Raw genomic sequence first — 20,667 nt, forward strand, 5'->3', positions numbered from 1 at the left:
GTTAATAGGATAATATGCTGTTTGTGGAGTTCTTTAATCAGATTTTGAGAGATTTAATGTCTTTTATCTTCAGTTGATTTCATCTAAGGCTGTGGCTGGAAGTCCTTTGTAGTTATTGTTTCTCTTCAGTGATTCTGCTTGTTAACAGCAGGTGTTCATCACTAATGTTCAATCATAACTTAAATCACTTAATCACTAATTATCTCATTAACAGTTACTTTAACACTATATAGAGAGGGACCATATGTAATCTGAGTCAGAGTTAATTTAACTCTGCTGATTTTGCTGTGCACTGTGCGATGATCATGCTGAATTTCTGACACTGTTAGAAAATGATCGTAGGCTATCTTTGGTCACAAGACCAAAATGGCTGTCTTTGAACCTCTCTAACTGTACGACAAAGGACCACCGATTAAGAGCCACGATCACAGAAATATTATTGATTAAATCAGATGGCTTTCGGATGCCCAGAAAGCTACTAAAGACATATTTAAAACAGTTCATGTGACTACAGTGGTTCAACCTTAATGTAATGAGGTGACGAGAATACTTTTAGTGCACCAAAAAACAAAACAAAATAACGACTTTATTTAACAATATCTAGTGATGAGTGATTTCGAAACACTGATGCATCGAAGCTTTACAAATCTTTTGTTTAGAATCAGTGGTTCGGAGCGTGTATCAAACTGCCAAAGTCATGTGATTTCAGTAAACGAGGCTTCGTTATGTCATAAGTGTTTTGAAATTTCAATGGTTCGCCACTGGGGGGCGTGAATTTGGCAGTTTGATACGCGCTCCGAACCACTGATTTGAAATAAAAGATTCGTAAAGCGTCGAAGCTTCAGTGTTTTGAAATCGAAAATATCTTAATTTGTGTTCTGAAGATAAACGAAAGTCTTATGGGTGTGGAATGAAATAAGGGTAAGTAATTAATGACAGAATATTCATTTTTAGGTGAACTAACCCTTTTAACTATATGCGAATGTTAAACTATCAGTTTTTACTTTCTGCTCCATTTTTTGTGTGTGCTCTGTATTTTAGTAAATTTCTACATCTGCTAAAATGTATTTTGTCAACTTTAAGGCTTTAGAGTAATTTAGTGAGCAAAAAAGGTCCACTTTCTGTTGTTAGTAGTATAGCAATCGATAAAGCACACCGAAATCATCTTCAAACCAAGCAGCTTTCTGTTGGTCATTACTGGAAATTTGCATGACCAACTTGCTTAAGAGAGTGCTAAGTCATTAGATTAGCAACATGCTGAGCCTACTGAAATGACAGGATTGTGCACCATAAGGCATAGACTAGCATACAGATTATCCTCAAAGCTAACAGACGTGCTAAAAGTAACAAAACACCAATACTGATTTGATAGGGTCTTTAAGTGTGCTGGTTTGTGAATTGTAGGTGTGTGTTTGTGAAAGCATGTTATGCAACAGTCCTTGTACAAAAGGCAGGATATTAATATACTAAGCACACAGGTAGTACGTACGCATGTTTGTATACTACTGTAATTATGTGTCAGAGTCTATTTTTATACATAGTGCTTTTCTGCAAAGTGAAGGTCGCAGGAAATGGCAGAAACAGCCTGTTCTTCAGCGTGACTCAGCGCTTTGAGAAAGCCGAGGAGTGAATTATAAAACTGCTAAGAAGAACCAATCAACCAATTAAGAGGCCTTTCCTTTTCCTTTGCAAGGCCATGAAAATACACACAAAGCCCAAGAAACACACCCACACCACCACAAACATAAGCCTCCTTACCTGTCCCTCCTCTCTGTACCACCAACGTGGCCTCTGCCCCAACAGGACACTCTTTTAGCAGCTCCACCACCTGCGTGTGTGGCAGGGTTAGTGCGGGTTGCTGGTTAATTTCCACAATCAGATCGCCCTCACACAGCCCCGGGCATCCCTGTGCCTCCAGAATCTGCTTCACCCTCTGTCCTCCATTACTGTCTGCTATGGTGAATCCAAACCCATCTGCACCTTTCACCATGGTAACCGTTAGCAGCTCTCCACCGGCCGCTCCTGACGATGCCATTGAGACGCTGTCCTCCAGCGGTCCGGCGTCCAGGTGGGTGTCTCCAGGGTGGGGCTGTGGCAACGTAGTTTGGAGGGGGTCGATAAAGCGAGCGGTGCGGGAGATGTACTCCATGTAGCTGTCATAGCTATTCCGCCCGTTGACCAGCAGAGGGCGCTCGATGAGGCCGAGGGGGGATAGCAAGGTGCTGGCTGCGTCCTCCGGGTCATAAGGAAGAGGGTAGCCCCTGCAAAGGACGAGGGTTACGCTTTGTCCGATTGGCACAGACTGGAAAAGCTTCACCACATCAGCGTGGGTGGTGCCCAGGACGCAGACGTCATTAATGTAGACGATCACGTCTCCTGGAAAACATACAGAAAGAAAGATATATTAGCATATATTAGCTCTGGTTGATATAGTATATGCGGCCCAGAAACAAAAGGTAGGCGTAATTACCTTAAACATAATTGTGCTTCTTTACAAGATAACACATTCCCAGAATGCATAGTGATAAAATGCATCCAAGATGGTGGTTGAGTGAAAAAATGTTTGATTCAATTCAGAAAAGTATTGATACAAATGAGTTCAATCTGATTACAAATAATATGTTTATTATTTGTGTGTATTTTGTGCTTAATGCCAGTTAAGACAATAGCTTAGCATTATGTGAATGTCATACTATACTATCAGTCGGCAGCGTCTTTGTCCAAAGTTGCCCTGACACACCAAACCAATGCTCGACAGCCGACGGCCAAGTAGCACGTTAGTTCTGCACCTGCGTGAGATGAAATGCCTTTCCGAACCAGCAGGTGGCAGTATCTGAACAGCCAATCAGAATGATCAGATGGCCCGACGGGCTCGACGAGCTCCGACGCCGATTCAACATTTCGAATCGGCCGAAAAAAGCCGACGAGGACCAACTTCAGCCGACGGTGCAGAACACACTGAGAAAACAAAAACTGCCAGACGGCCAACCGTCGACTTAGTGTGTTCCTGCCTTTAGCTTACAAACACACTCAAACTCTATTAGTTTTGACTATCTGCTCCATTATATGTTTGTGTTGTGTATTTTGTGCTTATGAGAGTGAGAAGTCATTGCTTAACTATATGCTAATGTCAGGGGTAAAAAAAAAATAGTTTGAGAAATTAATCCACATTACATATAAAACAACACAAATATTACAAATTATGACATTAAAAGAGCGCAAGTCACTTGTTTTCTAAAGTAACACTGCCCAACAGCGACACCCGCAGGTAAAGTTACAGCAGGAGTCATGCCTCCCTTTCCACTCATAGAAAACCATTAGACCCCTAAAGCGTGCGGTGGGTTTTGTGGGGGGTAAATGAGATTGAATGGGGGAAAGTTATGTGAGAGGAGGCAATGTCTCCATTGTGCTATGATTGGATATAATTGGTTATGATTGGTTATGATTGGTTTGTGTGATATATCCCGCCTCTTGTTTACATGCACGTTCTTCGCGTCAGTTTGAATGAACAAATAATGGTGTCAATGGGAAGACTAATTGAAAAGTAAGCAAAAAGTTCACCCAGTTAGATATCCCTGCTTTATGTCATGTCAAAATCAAACTTGAAATAAACAGAAAACATGATGACTGTGGGGTTTTTTAGTGCAATCAGCTTGGTGAAATTAAAAATACATCTTCGTGTCTGTGACAGACGGTGTTTATGGAGCATGACTGATGATCCAAAATAGCCTAAGTTGACTATTAAAAAGAAAAAACATCAATACACAATTAAAATATATTGTTTAAATTGTTATTGCCTTTAGTTATTATTTTGGAATGAATGTAGAAATGCTTAAAACACTAACTTGAAGAAATTGACTTGGTTTTGATAAATAGAACATTTATTACAATACATTGTTAATGTAAAATTATAAAATAAAATTGTATTTGGTCTCTTTTTTCCTTTTTGATGTAATGTAATGTTCATTTAACAAGGAAGATGCGTCAACGTTAAGAGTAATGCACATGAATTTACATTTGATTCATAAAAAATTTAAAAATGTGCCTCATTTCAGAACACAACTGCACACCATTGACTAATGTCAAACTATCAGTTTTTACTTTCTGCTCCATTCTTTGTGTGTGCTGTGTATTTTTGTGTTAATTAAGTGCAAAGTCAATAACTTAGCAACATGCTAATGTCAAACTATCTATTTTGACTATCTGGTTACGAAAATTAACCATTGTTCTAGTATAGTAAAACCATGTTGTTGTTGTTTATTTTTTTTTTTTTTTTTTTTTGGTGTACTGATTACCATTTGTATGACTACACAAATACCATAGTTAAACTATGGTTTTTGAAGCAAAACAATGGTTATTTTGTAGTTACCATGGAATAACTACAATAACCTTTTGGTTTTATTTGTAGTAAAACCATGTTTAATTTTCGTAAGCTGTATATTTTGTGCTTATGAGAGTGCTAAGTCATTAGTTTGGCAACATGCTGAAGTCAAACTCTATACATTTTGACTATGGCTACAATAATCAACTGAAATGCTGATGGAGTATCATAATTTGGAACTCATCCTACTGGGCTCAATACGAACTCTTTAACAATGATCTAACTGTCACAAGATCCAACTGGATATGCTGAGATTCCAATTTAAAGGATTAGTTCACTTTCAAATAAAATTTTCCTGATAATTGACTCAACCCCATGTCATCCAAGACGAGGAATAAGGGTCTTATCTAGCGAAATGATCGGTCATTTTCAAAAAAAATGTAAATGTACATGCTTTATATAAACAAATGATCGCCAAAACTCCACTTTCATATTCTTCAAAAAAGTTTACGCACTCCTTCCCTATTCTACTTATGGAACGAACGCAGCGCCAGTTCCATTTTTTTCCTTTTTTTTTTTTGGCGGAACCACTTGGAATGCAATCATTTGTTTATATAAAGCATATACAGTTTTTCGAAAATGACCGATCGTTTCGCTAGATAAGACCCTTATTACTCGTATGGTATCGTTTAAAGCCCTTTGAAGCTGCACTGAAACTGTAATTTTGATCTTCAACCATCTGGAGGCCACTGAAGTCCATTATAAGGAGAATAATCCTGGAATGTTTTCATCAAAAACCTTAATTTCTTTTCGACTGAAGAAAGAAGGACATGGACATCTTAGATTACATGGGGGTGAGTAAATTATCAGGAAAATTTTATTTGAAAGTGAACTAATCCTTTAATTTATTTCAGTGTATTTCTCCCACCAGAATATTCGATTTTTTAATTCTTATGTTGATTCTTGAGTTAATATCTCATTAGAACGGTTTATGATTGCTTCCAACTAATCATTAAATTTCATTAGAACTCCTTTAGGATTTTTTGGACCAGAGGAGTCAAATCTCCTGTGTGCTTCACATAAGAAACGCTATTTGTGTGGCTCGCTGCCTGTGTAGAATGTTCCAAATCAAATGTTTTGCCCAACAAAAAGGAATCAGTGGGTGAAAAAGCTCACTAGGTTTTGGAACAGAGTTATAAGGGAAAACAAAAATCCCAATGAGAACAGTTTCTTTAATCAGGGTGAAAAACTTTCCCCAATTTGCCACGATTTTAGTCATCCAATATTTATTCATGTCGTCTCCCCTGGCAACTGTGACAATTACAGCGCACCAATTTGAAGGAACAATTTGAGGGACCTACTCAATCCTTCCCCAAATCCTAAAGAGTCGCCATGCCTCAAGCCTTAATTGTGATCTTCGCTTTTCTTTTATAAAGAAGTTTACCATTCCTTTCAGTGATTGTTCACTCATTCAATTTGCCTGTAATGTGAAATTGAGGTTGTGTAGTGAAAACATTTGCATTAACGTTTGATGCATGTTTGCATTAACATATGCGTCGGGCCTAATATAGCCTTTCCCCTCCATCTTTGAATGCTGACAATGAATTAAATATTAGAAATGCAATTATTATGAAATTAGATGATTCCAGCAAATGTGGCGAATGTATTTGTGGGTCTAACACAGTGTGTCTGTTGTGCCCAGGCCTGGCTTCAACTTTGGTGGGCCAAGTGAAATTCCTGGTTGGCCCAGAGTTTTAACTTTATTTTTAATTATTTCCCCCCATAATTTTATGTTATAACAAATGAACAAATTACAAGTGATAGCACAGATAAATTCAATCAGGGAAGGACTTAGGGGGCTGGGGGACCCTGGGCATGAGTTTATGTTTGGGCCCTGTACTGACACTGCAAATGACCTCAACTAGAACATCATTATGGAGTAGCACAAAATACACAAAAATTAAAATATTCTTTGAGGCTCCTAGAAAAATTTATATGCAACATGCCTAGCCTAGTCAAAGTTTAGAGGTAATATTAATTAGTCATTAAAATACAATAAAATAGGATGCGCTCTCTCAGATGAGAGAAGATCAAAACCCTGAAATAACACTGAACAATAAAACCAGAGATGAACAGTATTTTAAAATGTATTGTCATATCTGTGTTTTTGTGTCAGATTGAATTTCATTCAATCTGATGGCTATTACCAATCAAATAAAATTAGTATCAACAAAATCCATCTTTGTATTTATACTTACTGTTAAATGCAGCTCAGATGTGGCATGATTGGATTTACACTGCAATTATAATTGCATAATCACTGTTGGGTGTAATGCATCACTAACTAATTAATTAATTACTGTAATTTAATTACTGTTCCTTTTAAAAATGTAAAGTGAGGGATTACTCCTAATTTTTCTGTAATTTAATAAGATATTTCTAATGTAATTTCATTAAATACTATATAGACTATATAATAATTCTTTAGGCTGATGGCAGTGAGAGAGTGCTCAAAACTCTGCAGATCGCAAAATTTAGAGAAATTATCATTCTCACTAAAGAAATGAGGCGTGAACATATGAGACGTGAAAGAGAACTGTTTAGACCCGGCACTCTCTGTGCGCATTGGGTGTATGAGCAGAGAAAACAGCGTGCAAGTTCTCTTTCATGTCTTATCGCGCTTGAACGGTTTAAAATCATTTGAATACCAAAGGGCCTATTTTAACGATCTAAGCGCATGGTCTAAAGGGTGTGTCCGAATCCATTTTTGCTAGCTTAACGATGGGAAAAATGCTCAGCGCGCCTGGTGTATGGTCTAAAAGGGCTGTCCCTATTCTCTTAATGAGTAATGGGTGTGTTTTGGGCATAACGTGCAATAAAACAAGCAGAGTCTCATCTCCGATTCCCTTTAAAAGCCAGTTGAGCTCGCTCCATGGTGGATTCGCTATTTACATGGCGGAATTTGCAAGCAGAAAAACTGAACGCTTCTCCAGAGAGGAATCCTTTTATTTTTAAGATTTAAAAATGTGTGCTGCTCGCTCCATGGTGGATTCGCTATTTACATGGCGGAATTTGCAAGCGGAAAAACTGAACGCTTCTCCAGAGAGGAATCCTTTTATTTTTAAGATTTAAAAATGTGTGCTGCTGCGTGTCCCTGTGTGTGTAATAAGCAGAGTGTACATGCGTCGTGCTCCTGTCTATAGGCGCATATTACTAAATAAAACAAATATTGCGCCATTGATTTTAGACTAGGTTTCAGTTGGTCAATGGCGCAGTGTATTTCAACTGCCTCAAAATATCAACCCACACAGCAGGAGACTCCTAGGGGGATCCGCATTCAAGTCGCCAAACCCGCGTGACTGTCACATTCGTTTTGGCACCGCCGAGAGGATCAGCTCCGCCTCCGGGCAGCACCGTAAATTCTACTGTCAGCAGATCAGCAGATCCTGAACGGACCCATGTCGGATCCGCTGACGCGCACACGCCTTTACTGTAACGGTTGTATCAATTTGCGGGTCCCAAACGGACCCGCCGCGGAGGTAAGGTTTTAATCGCGGATGCAGCGCGGAGCCACAACGGGTCAGCAATCCGCCTTCGTTGCGGATCCGTCACTGCGCGCAAGTGGACCGATACGGGTCCGTTCGCGGATACGTTCCGGAAGCCGTGATACCTCCGCGGCCGATCCGCCGTGGAGTCCTTTTGCTGTGTGGGAATGCACCAACAATGGGTGCACAAATGGGCGCAAATGCATTTCCTATTTAAACAACGTCTTACAGGTTCGTCTTAGCACTCATTGTGCAGAGTGTATGATAGGGCCCTAAAAATCGAGCGCAGCATTAGTTCAGTCAGGCCACGTAGGCATAGTGCTGCGACCAGCTGACGCGGTCAGCTGTCAATCGCCCCAATCACTACCATTCTCCTATTAGACATGGGACATATATACGTGGCATTGCTGCTCAGTAAGTATGCTCAAACTGCACGCAACCCTCCCTCCCTCCCCATTATAAGCATGAGCATATCACTATGCACCTTCTGGTTGTCATCTTCTATTGTTTCAGATCTCTAAGGCTTTCAAGTCCTGGCTGGCATGGACCTCACTGCTGAGAGACACTCATCCTCATAACCAAGCTACAGTATAGACGTCCCACTGCCATATCTACACGATTACCATGTTCGCTTTTAAAGACATTACTAAGTGTCTTAATTTTCTATGTATTTCCAAGTTGATGGTTCAATTAATTTTGGAGCAAGAACCCCCATAAGGAACCATACCGCCAAAGATAACTGTGTTCAATAAACTCAAGTAACTTGCCAAAGTGTCCTGTCTGAACTGAAAAAAAAGAGACTTATTTCTAAATAACAAGCAGAATTTGCCGCTAAGCCGCCGAAAAACATTATCCCTCTCAAAATCTGCAGCTGAAACATTGAAATCAGTTATTTGGCGTTGGGCCAGGGTGGGTCGAGCTTCAGATTGGGTGGGCCAGGCCTGGTTGTGCTACTGGTTTCCTGGAGACTTTTCATGCAGTGCTGTATACGTCTATCGATAGGCTTGTCCCCTCCTGACTTTTGTGTGTAGAAATTTTAATTAATCTCGGTAAATACGATCGACATTTGCCTAGAGCCTCTGGTGTTCCAATCGATAATTTCACATGCTTCCAGAGAGCAAATGATATCGGTGTGACCTCACTGCTTCGCATCTAACTTTATGTCAGCATCAATCTGGGCCAAAGCCCCACAGGGCAAAGCAGATCACTACATTCCTACAAACAAGATATTATCATCCACTTAAAATTCAAGCTTACCTCTATAGTGTCAGGGATATTTTTAACAGCTCACAGATTAAAGCTTAGAAATGAATTTGAAACATACTCTGTCTTGTATTGTGTCATATTCTTCTCCTGTTCTTCTTTAGAATATGCTTGTGTATGATGACACTGGATAATAAAAGGCTGTAAAAGTGTAAAAGTTCAAACCAGGGCTGGTTTATATATATATATTCGCCTTTTTTATGACTTGAATAGAGATATATTAAATGGCTGTCTGATTTTAACATTAAATAGCAAAATGTACAGTATGTTTGATTAATTTCAATGAATCAGATAATAAAATCAGTTCCAATTAATCTATTCAAATGATTCATTCAACATATTAATTATTTAAGTAAATCTATTTTTTGTTTATTTCTATTTATTGTTATTTAAAAATCTAACCTTTCATTGAAGGAAAAGAATTGAAGGTGGGGGAAATCACATTATGAAATAAATATTTTTCTCCAAAACACATTGGCCACAATTATTGGCACCCCTAGAATTTTTTATGAGTAAAATATCTCTGAAGTATATTCCCATTCATTTTTTTTTTTTTTTTTTAGCACACCAGGGTGATCATGAATGTGAAATTGTCCAGCCATGACTTCCTGTTCCACAGGAGTATAAACATGAGGAAACACAAAGGCCAAATTCCCTTAATCATTCATCACAATGAGTAAAACCAAAGAATATAGTTCTGATGTGAGCAAAAGATTGTTGAACTTCAATAATAGAAAGTGGCTGTAAGAAAATAGCTAAAGCATTGAAAATCCCCATTTCCACTATCAGGGCAATAATTAAGAAGTTCCAATCAACTAAAGATGTTACAAATCTGCCTGGAAGAGGACATGTGACTAAATCATCCTAATGCGCGGTGAGGAGGAGAATTTGAGTGGCCAAAGACTCTCCAAGGATCACAGCTGGAGAATTGCAGAGATTAGTTGAGTCTTTAAGTCTCAGAAAGCCTTAAAAAAAATGATCAAACAGCACCTACATCCCCACAAGTTGTTCGGGAGGGTTTCAAGAAAAATCCTCTGCTCTCATTCAGAAACAATCTCCAGCATATTCAGTTGTCAGACAAGACTGGAACTTCAAACGGGACCGGCTTCTGTGGTCAGATGAAACTAAAAAAAGAGCTTTTTGGCAGCAAACCCACCAGATGGGTTTGGTGCACACATGGATAAAAAGTATCCATGCCCACAATTAAATATAACACTGGATTTTTAATGTTGTGGGCCTATTTTTCTACTGTAGGTCCTGGAGATCTTGTTCAGATACATGGTATCATGGATTCTATCAAATACCAACAGATAAAAAATCAAAACCTGACCACTTCTGCTAGAAATCCAATAATGGGCCGTGGTTGGATCTTCAATCAGGACAATGATCCAAAACAAACATCAAAACCAACACAAAAATGGGTCACTGAGCACAAAATGAAGCTTCTGCCATGGCCATCCCAGTCCCCTGACTTGAACCCTAAAGAAAATGAGTGGAGTAAACTGAAGAGAAGAAGCACCAACATGGAGCTGGAATCTGAAGGATCTGGAGAGATTCTGTATGGAGGAATGGTCTCTGATCTCTTGTCAGGTGTTCTCCAAACTCATCAGGCATTATAGAAGAAGACTCAGAGCTGTTATCCTGGCAAAAGGAGGTTGCAAAAGGTATTGAATAAAAGGGTGCCAATAATTGTGGCCGATGTGTTTTGGAGAAATACATGTGATTTCCCCCCCACTTTCAATTCTTTTCCTTCAATGAAAGGTTAGATTTTTGCTAATTTTATGAATTAAAGATCAAAAGGATAAACAATGCAGATTTATTTTTACAGTAAATTTTGATCATATTTATCAAGGGTACCAACAATTTTGTCCACGTCTGTATATATATATATATATATATATATATATATATATATATAAACTCTACAGCTGAACTTCAGTCTTGTTCTAAAGAGGCTGCATAAAACTAATGACAGCAGGACAACAGAAGAGGTGCTTTGAGAACCAGTGTCTGAGACATCTTTTGTCTGTGCATGCATGGAAACCCAAAGGAGCACTGCTCTGTGACTGGCATTCTAAACAAACACAATCAATACATACACAATCCCCTAAACATCGCCGCTGAGAAACAATAGACATCCTACACAAATTAAGCTCTAAACATCAAATGCAGAGATCCTCCAGGAGGCATATGACTTGAGTGCTTCCTGTCCCTCAGCAGCACACTGGTGCACCTGATTCAACTCATTATCTGCTTGTTAAGTTCTTTATGAGAGGACTCAGGCACAGCTGTGAGGGGCAGAGCAAACATCAGCGTCGCAGAGGCATCTATAGTGGGCGTGGATGGTGTGGATGACAGGGCTCTAAGACGAAGGAAGTGAAGCATGTCACGCAGCAAATCCCAGCACTCTGCATGATAGCTTTAATTTATCAAGGAAGCACTTAGCCAGGAGTACAGGAGAGAGAGGAATACATGTCACGTTTATGTCACATTAACATTAATTTGGGGATGAGGTTTTATAGAGTTATGATTATTGTGTTGGTGAGTGTTATCTTGTAAGTATCAAAAATATGAGTAATATTAATAATGTGATTTGCCTTAGCAAACACCACTAATGAATAGAAAAGTAACACATTAATTGTTTGAAAATGTAACTCTTGTATAATGGTGTATATTCAAAACTAGTAAATATTAACCAATAATTATTTTCTTGTTATGGAAAAATGGCCAATATTAAATTTCTATACTATTTTTGTATAAATAAATTAAACATAAAATACTAAATTAATCATTTTAAATGCTGTCTAATTAGTCTATTTAAACTTCACGTTATAATGTACATTATGAAAAATAGATATTCATTTTAAGATTTCTTATGGTTACATTTAATAGCGTTAAATTATCCATGTTTTTTTATTAAAAAAAGGATTAAAGTGATAACGCAAAAGAAAAAAAAGGGGGTGGGCACCCTGACTGGTCTGCGGCTATGCAGTCCCATACACAACAAACCGCGATGCACTGTGTATTCTGACACCTTTCTATCAGAACCAGCATTAACTTCTTGAGCAATTTGAGCTACAGTGGCTCGTCTGTCTGATCGGACCACATGGGCCAGCCTTCACTCCCCATGTGCATCACTGAGCCTTGGCCGCCCATGACCCTGTCGCCGGTTCACCACTGCTCCTTCCTTGGACAACTTTTGATAGATACTGACCACTGCAGACCGGGAACACCCCACAAGAGCTGCAGTTTTAAAGATGCTCTGAAGTCATCTAGCCATCACAATTTGACACAAACTCGCTCAAATCCTTATGCTTGCCCATTTTTCCTGCTTCTAACACATCAACTTTGAGGACAAAATGTTCATTTGCTGCCTGATATATCCCACCCACTAACAGGTGCCGTGATGTGTATAATCAGTGTTATTCACTTCACCTGTCAGTGCTCATAATGTTATGCCTAATCGGTGTATATTATCATATTCAATTTTAGTTGGTCTAGTCAGTAATATATTAGTAAGGATAATTCTGAAAATATAATTAGTGGTAAAATATAATTTCGTTCTTGAATGAATCTGTGTTTTTGAATCAGTCTTATAAACAAATAACTTCTTTCACATCTATTGTTTCATTCAGTGTTTTAATGAATCAGTTGAGTCAACAATTTAATGAATTGCAATGATTTAATGATATCTGGCATCTGAATTGTAATATAAACAGCATTTTTTGTCATTCCTAATTCAAAATTAAAAAATGTAGGTTATGTAGGTCTGTTTGCTGAAAGGATGAGTTCATTTTAAAATGAACATTTCCTGATAATTTACTCACCCCCATGTCACCCATGATGTTCATGTCTTTCTTTCTTCACTCGAAAAGAAATTAAGGTTTTTGATGAAAACATTCCAGGATTTTTCTCCTTATAGTGGACTTCAATGGAGCCCAAATGGTTTTAGGTTAAAATTAAAGTTTCATTGCAGCTTCAAAACGTTCTACACGATCCCAGACGAGGAATAAGGGTCTTATCTAGAGAAACGATCACTCATTTTCTAAAAAAAAAAAAAAAAAAAAAAAAAAAAATATATATATATATATATATATATATATATATATATACGTTTTAACAATAAATGCTCATCTTGAACTAGCTCTCTTCTTCTTCTCTATTAGAATTCTGGCAGTGTAGACACTGCTAAGTGTATTACTGCCCTCCACAGGTTTGAACTAATTGTTTATATAGCATATTGCATATTATAGCATATAGCATATATAGCATATTGACAATTTAGTTCAAACTTTGACCTGAGGAGGGCAGTAATACACTTAGCAGTGTCTACACTGCTGGAATTCAAATAGAGAAGAAGAAGAAGATTTATGGTTAAAGCGTATAAAATTTTAATTTTTTTTTAGAAAATGAGTGATGGTTTCTCTAGATAAGACCCTTATTTCTCGTCTGGGATCGCTGGAAACTGTAATTTTGACCTTCAACCGTCTGGGCTTCATTAAAGTCCACTATATGGAGAAAAATCCTGGAATGTTTTCATCAAAAACCTTAATTTCTTTCGACTGAAGAAAGACAGACATGAACATCTTGGATGAGATGGGGATGAGTAAATTGTCAAGGAAATTTTAATTTGAATGTAAACTAATCCTTTAAAGGCAATGCTAAACGGATGCTGTTCCCTCAATTCAAGATCTTGAGGCCATGAAAAAAGGATTTTATGACCTTTCATGTCCTCAAAATAATATCTTGTGCTCACTACATACAACTCACAAGTTCATATGTTGCGGCCACAACAAAACTAAGTGAGCAGTACTGATAAATTAGTGTGAATAATATGGAATCGCTAATTGTGCCAAATTTGCTACTAGCTAGTCAGCTGCAACTTGGTAGAGGGACATTCTCTGATTGGACTTGTGTGGATCTGTGTAGTACAGGATGAGTCATTAATATTTTAGTCAGGTTTTTATTGGCTGAGGTGAATTTTAATCAACATTTCAAGGCACATTAGCATACAGATTAGCCTCAAAGCTAACATACATGGACTAAAATCAACAAAACTCAAATTTTGATTACATGGGGTCTTCAAAAGTTACATTTCCCAATACTGGTGATGGTTATGTATTGTACTATATGTCAATGTGCAAAGCAGGACGTTTGTGTCCACAGCAGGACACGTTTTCTGAGTACTCCAGCAGAATTGAATATTTCACACTGGCGTAGACCCGAAGCTCCTCCAGAGCACTGTCTGAGTGTGTGTGTGACTGAGAAGCAGCACAAGTAGGACAAGGAGTCCAGAGGGAGCGTGAAGGGTGGAAGAGAGGAGCAGAAAGGAGAGGAAAGGAGCAGAGAGGATAATTTCCAACAACAATATTTCAATAAAGCAGCATCATGGGAGACGCATTGACTATATTCTGAACTCTGCACTGCGGGTCCCTCTGAATGTACGAGATATTTCACTGCTGATGTATGTGTGTGTGTGAGTAATGCTGCCGCAGTCACACTTCCACTAAGCTGGACTGGAGTTGCAGGGTTTATAAAGTCCCACTGTGATTAATGGACACATGCCCTGCTGTGGATAACACACAAAGCCAATAAATACACTGTCCGTAAATGCTTTTAACCCCTGGATGTCCCTAACGCACCATCAACCAATAAAATTACAGATTCACACCGTAACCTTGTCAGTAGAGTGGGCGCAAACAGAGATTGAGAGAGACTGGCCAGCTGAGAGCTCTGTTTGAGTGAGAATAGCACATTAGCGCAGTTCAAACATTGACCTGCAAGTGTGTATGTGTGTGTGTTTACCTGTAGCCATTTTCCCATCCTGTGCAGCAGGCCCGTCCGGTATGACACTTTTGACCTGTAGAAACTCATCCGGTTCATCACCGCCGATGATAGTGAAGCCAAATCCCATGTTGCTTTTCTGCAGGGCTGTAGACAGAAAGCTGCCCTTCAGCTGCGTAGGGTCCCGCGTGAACAGAGGCTTCTCTGCCAGGGTGAAGAAACGCAGATAGAAACATGAGATTGTAATCAAGCAGAAGATATCCAGAAATTAATGGGTTACTTTGTAAAAGCCACTCCAAACCCATCAAAAGCAGCAGATCACATCACACTGGGGAATTGTGGGTAGAAGGCCAAGCGCTCTGCTTACAGCCAAACATACAAGAGCAGAGTGGGACATGATGGCTTGTTTTTTGCTCAAACCTCACTTTTGGCTCTTTAGGCATACTCCAATGTTACACTTAACAGTGTTTAGCCTTGTCCAGGGCCATCTCACATGACAGCCAAGACTTAAGCAAAAAAAAAGCCAGGAGAAGAACCAGCACAGGCAGAGCGGTTCTTCTGCTCTCTCAGAGTGGAGAAAGGCAGTCTCGAAAACTGTTCTGGAGAAGCCGTTTCGCCGTAATTGCACACCATCAAGGACCTTTGTACTGAAGAGCTGCTTCTTCGAAACTGAAGAGATGCCTACTTCAGTACACAGTATGAAGTTACAAAATGCTAGCCATAGTCACTCAATCTTATTTTCTTATTTGATTTTTTCACCATCATCTAGGCCAAATCTAGCCTTTTAGCAGTTTCTGCCATGCGTTTGTTAGGGACAATAGTCGGTTCAGATACCCTGCTGAAAGACCAGCATGAAATTCTGTGCCGATCCATGGTTGTTTGGTGCTGATCTACCTGATGGACGAGCGCAAAGCTGGAGCGGCTGGTTGACCGAGGTAGTCTTGTTGGTTAAAATAGAAAATATGGATGGGCAAAGTTTGTAGGTTGTCTGGATGGTTTTAAAGTCAACACAAAATAGCATACGCAACTCATTTTACCTCTGTAATCAGACATTTTCAGAGAGAATTAGCGTACTCAATGAGAATAAAATTAAGAGCGGGACTTAATTTTGTCTATTAGGAGTTGATCGCATCATGAAAAGCTTGATGTATCATGTTTGCATGACGTCTTCAGAGAGGATTTTGGGGCACTAATGGCTTTTCCGCGGCGTGGTTCTACTCGACTCGGCTTGTGCAAGAAACTGAACAGTATTTATATAATTTTTTATCTCTAATACACCACTTTGTCCAACTGCCTTGAGCATCCGGTGTGTGAGGTCTGAATGCACTCTGATGCCGGAAGTGATCGCTCGCACTTATTGACATATACACGCGAGAGATCACTTCCGGCATCAGAGCGCGTTTTCAGACCTCACCAACCGGATTCTCAAGGCAGTTGGACATAGTGGTATATTAGAGGTAAAAAAAATTATAAATACTATTCGGTTTCTTGCACAAACCAATCGTTTCGTGTCTTAGGACATCAATGTGTCGTCATGAGCCGCAGGGTTTAATTTGGATTTGTTTGTGCATGTTTTTTTTACTCTTATAGATGGAGTTCCCATTGCAATGCATTATACGACTGACAGACGGCAACGGTTGGAGTTAAAAATCATCATTTGTGTTCTACTGGAGAAACAAAGTAACCTACATCTTGGATGCCCTGGGGGTAAGCAGATAAATATCACATTTTCATTTTTGAGTGAACTATCCCTTTAAGCGAGCCGTACCGTTCCATACCAAGCTGTCCCATGCAGTGGAAAAGCGCCAAAAAGTGAGCCGTATCGAGGCGTACCAAACCATATCATGCAGTGGTTACTTGGCTTATGGAAACAATAGCCATTTGTTATAAACCAGCATCCCAAACATATGATGGAGACCAGTTATGCTAGTCTATTCAGCAGGGTAGGTGTACTCATATGTGTCCTGGAAGCACAGGCAAAAAGTAAAATACAAAACCAAAAAATGAAAAGCCAACAAAAAGTCTCCACTGGCTCCACTGAAACTGAGAGATTGTTCCTTAAAAGGACTTAAGGACTATGCAAAAACAGGCCAGGCGAATTGACTCCTGCTGTAGTCTCCCCTTGCACAAAGGGGGCACCGGTCTAGGGACGTACCATGAAGTCCAAACACACCGGCCCGGTACAGGGGTGCCTCGGACAGGTCAGTGAGACTGTGAGAGCGCTCGGGTGCGGGACCCACATATGCCAGTCTGGCCCTTGGTAGGGTGGCAGAGGAGGGGCTCTCCTCCACTGTTACAAAGAACAAAAACCCTCAACTCACACAGGTAATCAAGAAATGTCATTGAAAGATATAAGGTATGTCTACTACGGACATAGTAGTGTTACATTTGAAAAGAAAAACTAGAGTGATTTTGTCAAGTTGAACACTCTTGTTGGTCCTGGAACAACTGTGAATAATCTGGTTTTAGAGTTTAAGGCTAGAAAGAGGACTGGGGTTGCATCCTCCACTCACACAGGAAATCTGTAAATGGCATTGAAGGATACAAACTTGGCGTACTATTGACATAAATGTGTTACATTTTAACAGGAAATCTACGGTGATTTTGCCAAGTTGTCCTGGAAGAACATTCCCAACAATGAGATTATAGTGCTAAATTTAGGGGTTAGGCAGTGTGTCCACCAAAGCATTTCTTCCCAGAGTCTAGCGTATTTTTCCAATTGTTTTCAATGGGACCGCCACGTTTTTAAAACACCAGGCATGTAACAAGGCGCTGAGCATCTATTTCATGCTGTAACAGATGGCAACAACAAGCATAATAACGGAACAAAGAGCAAGAGCAAATACTTTACATTCTATTGACATTTTTATATAGAAACAATACAGAAACAAACTGTATGTGAAATGAGATACTAGTAACACTCCCACGGATATTCCGCATCAAATGCTGTACTGCCGAAGAGCTCTCAAGCTAGGCATTTTCAGTTGGCTAAAAACGCTTTGGTGGACACATGGCCTTATGAGGGATGGAGTTGAAACCTCAAGAATATTATCATCCTATATTTTTTCTTTGGTTTATGGATAGTTATGGTTAGGGTTTGTGTCTAGGAATACGGTAATTAGGTACCAACTAAATATGTTGATCCAGGAACATGTCCTACTTGGCAAATTGCAGTCACCACAAAGGTTGATCTACTAATGAAAAAGGAGGTATTCCTATGGATTAAAGAAGTACGCTCTGTATTGTCCATATTTAACATCTGAGCATCTGAGAGACTGAGAATCCATATCAAGCATATGATTTCTCAGTCCTCTATTGTCCATTTTTGCTTAAATTTCAAGGTACTGTACCTCTCTCTTGTGCACACATGGTCTGACACTACATGGCAGTCACCAAGATTTTTCCAATTAAGACATGTTTCTGGAACAACATCTTTTGTTGATCCTGAAACAACATTCCTGTCCAAAAACAGTCCTAAACCTAGTCCTAGTCCCTACCTGTAAACCTAACCCTATTCATAACTTATCCCTAAAATCAGAGCAAAATTATAGGTGAATATGAATGGTGTAAAAGCCCCTAACCCTTGTTGTAAGCCTAAATCCTGGAACAACATTCCTGTCCAAAAACAGTCCTAAACCTATCCCTACCTGTAAACCTAACCCTATTCTTAACTTATCCCTAAAATCAGAGCAAAATTATAGGTGAATATGAATGGTGTAAAAGCCCCTAACCCTTGTTGTAAGCCTAAATTTGACATTAACTATAAACCTACCCTCTAATCTGATTAGTTGATTGGAATGTTGTTCCAGGATCAACAAGCATGTTGATCCAGGAACATGTTCTACTTGGTGAAATCACGCTTAAGGTGTGGACACCACCTTCTAATGAATCAGTCTGACTAGAATTCTAATGAAGACAAAACTAAGTAAACACACTTATTAACAGTATACAGTATTTCCATTTTTGTGGAGAGCCATTTGCTACTCTAGTATGACCATATAAGTCGACATATAAATGATTCTGATAAGAACTTGACTGGCCTGTTCAAAGACTAGACCTGAACTCCTATCGAAAACTTTAGGGATGAATTAGAACACAGAGACAACAACCTCACTGATGCTATTTTGTCTAAACAGGAGCATTTCCCTCCAGACATAATTCAGCATCTAGTGGAAAGCCTTCCCAGATAGGTGAGAACTGATGAGAGCTCATTAATAGCCATAGTTTTGAAATTAAATGTGTAACAAGCACGTATGTAGTGTTCAGGTGTCCACATACAGTATATAGTGCAGGTATGTTGGAGGTTTCTAGTGCAGCATGCTCTCTCTGAAAGATGGACTGAAACAAGTTAGAGAAAGTTCTTCTTTTTTAACGCCCTTTCTGGCTGAACTTTGCCCCTTACTTTTATGTGGGTAGCAGCATGACAATGCTGAATTGATAAACTTAAACTGGAATTATTACAAGAAATGCTTCTAACCATAATCAGTCCAAGGTCATACATTTGAAAGGAGACACATTCTCATTCGATAACTGACTCTCAGAGAAAACAGGAAGCACTCAGGCTTAGCTCAAATAGACTGTACAGCTATATTTACAGGATTAGTTCACCAAAAATGAAAATTCTGTCATTATTTAATCATTGTCATGCCCATACAAACCTGAATGTTCTTCTTTCTTCCATGGAACACAAAAGGAGATATTCTGAATGAAATACTGTTTTATTCCCTCCATGCATTTACAATGAATAGAGACAAAGGCTTTCAAGCTTTAAAAAGCAAGCATAAGCACAACAAAATCATAAAATTGTCCATATGACTTGTGTGTCATAAGGGGCTTTCGCACTGGAGGAACCTTTTCATCGTTCCTAGAACTACTGGCTGAAGTATCAAGATTTTGCTGTGTTTGCACCGCAGGAACTAGGAATGAATTTAGTTCTAGGAACTCCTTTTGGGGGAACTAAATTAGCTCCTATTTCAGAATAGGGTCTAAACCAGCACTATAGGAACTATCAGTGACGTGAGCGTACGTTGATTGGTCAAACGCTATTTGTGCTATATTGTGAATAAATTCACAGCTATTTGTGAATAAATGGTTCATTTCAAGTGTAATATTGGCAATAAATCGGGTGATCTGGTTCACAAAGCCAGTTTGAATGATTTGTTCTCAGGTTCAGTTCAATGACTCGAGGGGGAGGCGATGCTGGTGATTTTGCATCTTTTTTTTTTTTTTTTGCAGCTTGAATTCAGCTAAATGTAAGTGCATGGGAAAAAAGACCAGGTCTTCATAATTTCTCCTTTTGTGTTCCAAGAAAACCATACAGGTTTTAAACAGCATGTGCACGAGTAAATATGGACAGAATTCATTTCTTGGTGAAGTAAAACTAATAATTCCAAAGATCTGGCTGTAAGGAAGTAATATGCTTAACAATAAGTTCACCCACAGATGGTACACTACCAAAGACAACGTCTGAGCTTAGATGTGTTTCTATGGAGACAGACAGACACTGAGCTCATAAGAGAAATATAATAATAGTCATGAACATCAAGGCTCAATCAACAATTCCAACAGATCTGACGTTAAACATGTCATTGCATTGGAGATAATAAGCAGATAATTGTTATTAAGATGTCATCAGTTGCCTAAGATAAGGTAGTTGAGAACACTATAATTTTAACCCAGATTTGCATTAGTACACCTTAAAATCACCTTAAGATATCAGTAATACTTTACCTCTGTAGACTGTAGGTAGGGGAA

The 20,667-nt window shown here is 39.0% G+C and overlaps 1 protein-coding gene across 15 annotated transcripts in view; it reads right to left on the minus strand.

The window, feature by feature from the left end:
• Positions 1 to 20,667, minus strand: part of magi2a (membrane associated guanylate kinase, WW and PDZ domain containing 2a) — a 287,991-nt gene that overhangs the window by 60,720 nt on the left and 206,604 nt on the right. For 10 of the 15 annotated variants that reach the window (XM_048156798.1, XM_048156796.1, XM_048156797.1 and 7 more), the window contains exons 8-11: positions 20,644 to 20,667; positions 17,069 to 17,203; positions 14,935 to 15,117; positions 1,759 to 2,376 (exon numbers count right to left, since the gene is read on the minus strand). The exon at positions 20,644 to 20,667 is cut by the window's right edge and continues 98 nt beyond it. In XM_048156798.1, the coding sequence (XP_048012755.1) occupies positions 1,759 to 2,376; positions 14,935 to 15,117; positions 17,069 to 17,203; positions 20,644 to 20,667 (960 nt within the window). The remainder of the gene's footprint in view (positions 1 to 1,758; positions 2,377 to 14,934; positions 15,118 to 17,068; positions 17,204 to 20,643) is intronic. The other 5 variants (XM_048156800.1, XM_048156807.1, XM_048156808.1 and 2 more) reach the window with 1 other exon arrangement.

This window comes from Megalobrama amblycephala, linkage group LG14 (genome assembly GCF_018812025.1).
Source record: "Megalobrama amblycephala isolate DHTTF-2021 linkage group LG14, ASM1881202v1, whole genome shotgun sequence".
Lineage (NCBI taxonomy): Eukaryota > Metazoa > Chordata > Actinopteri > Cypriniformes > Xenocyprididae > Megalobrama > Megalobrama amblycephala.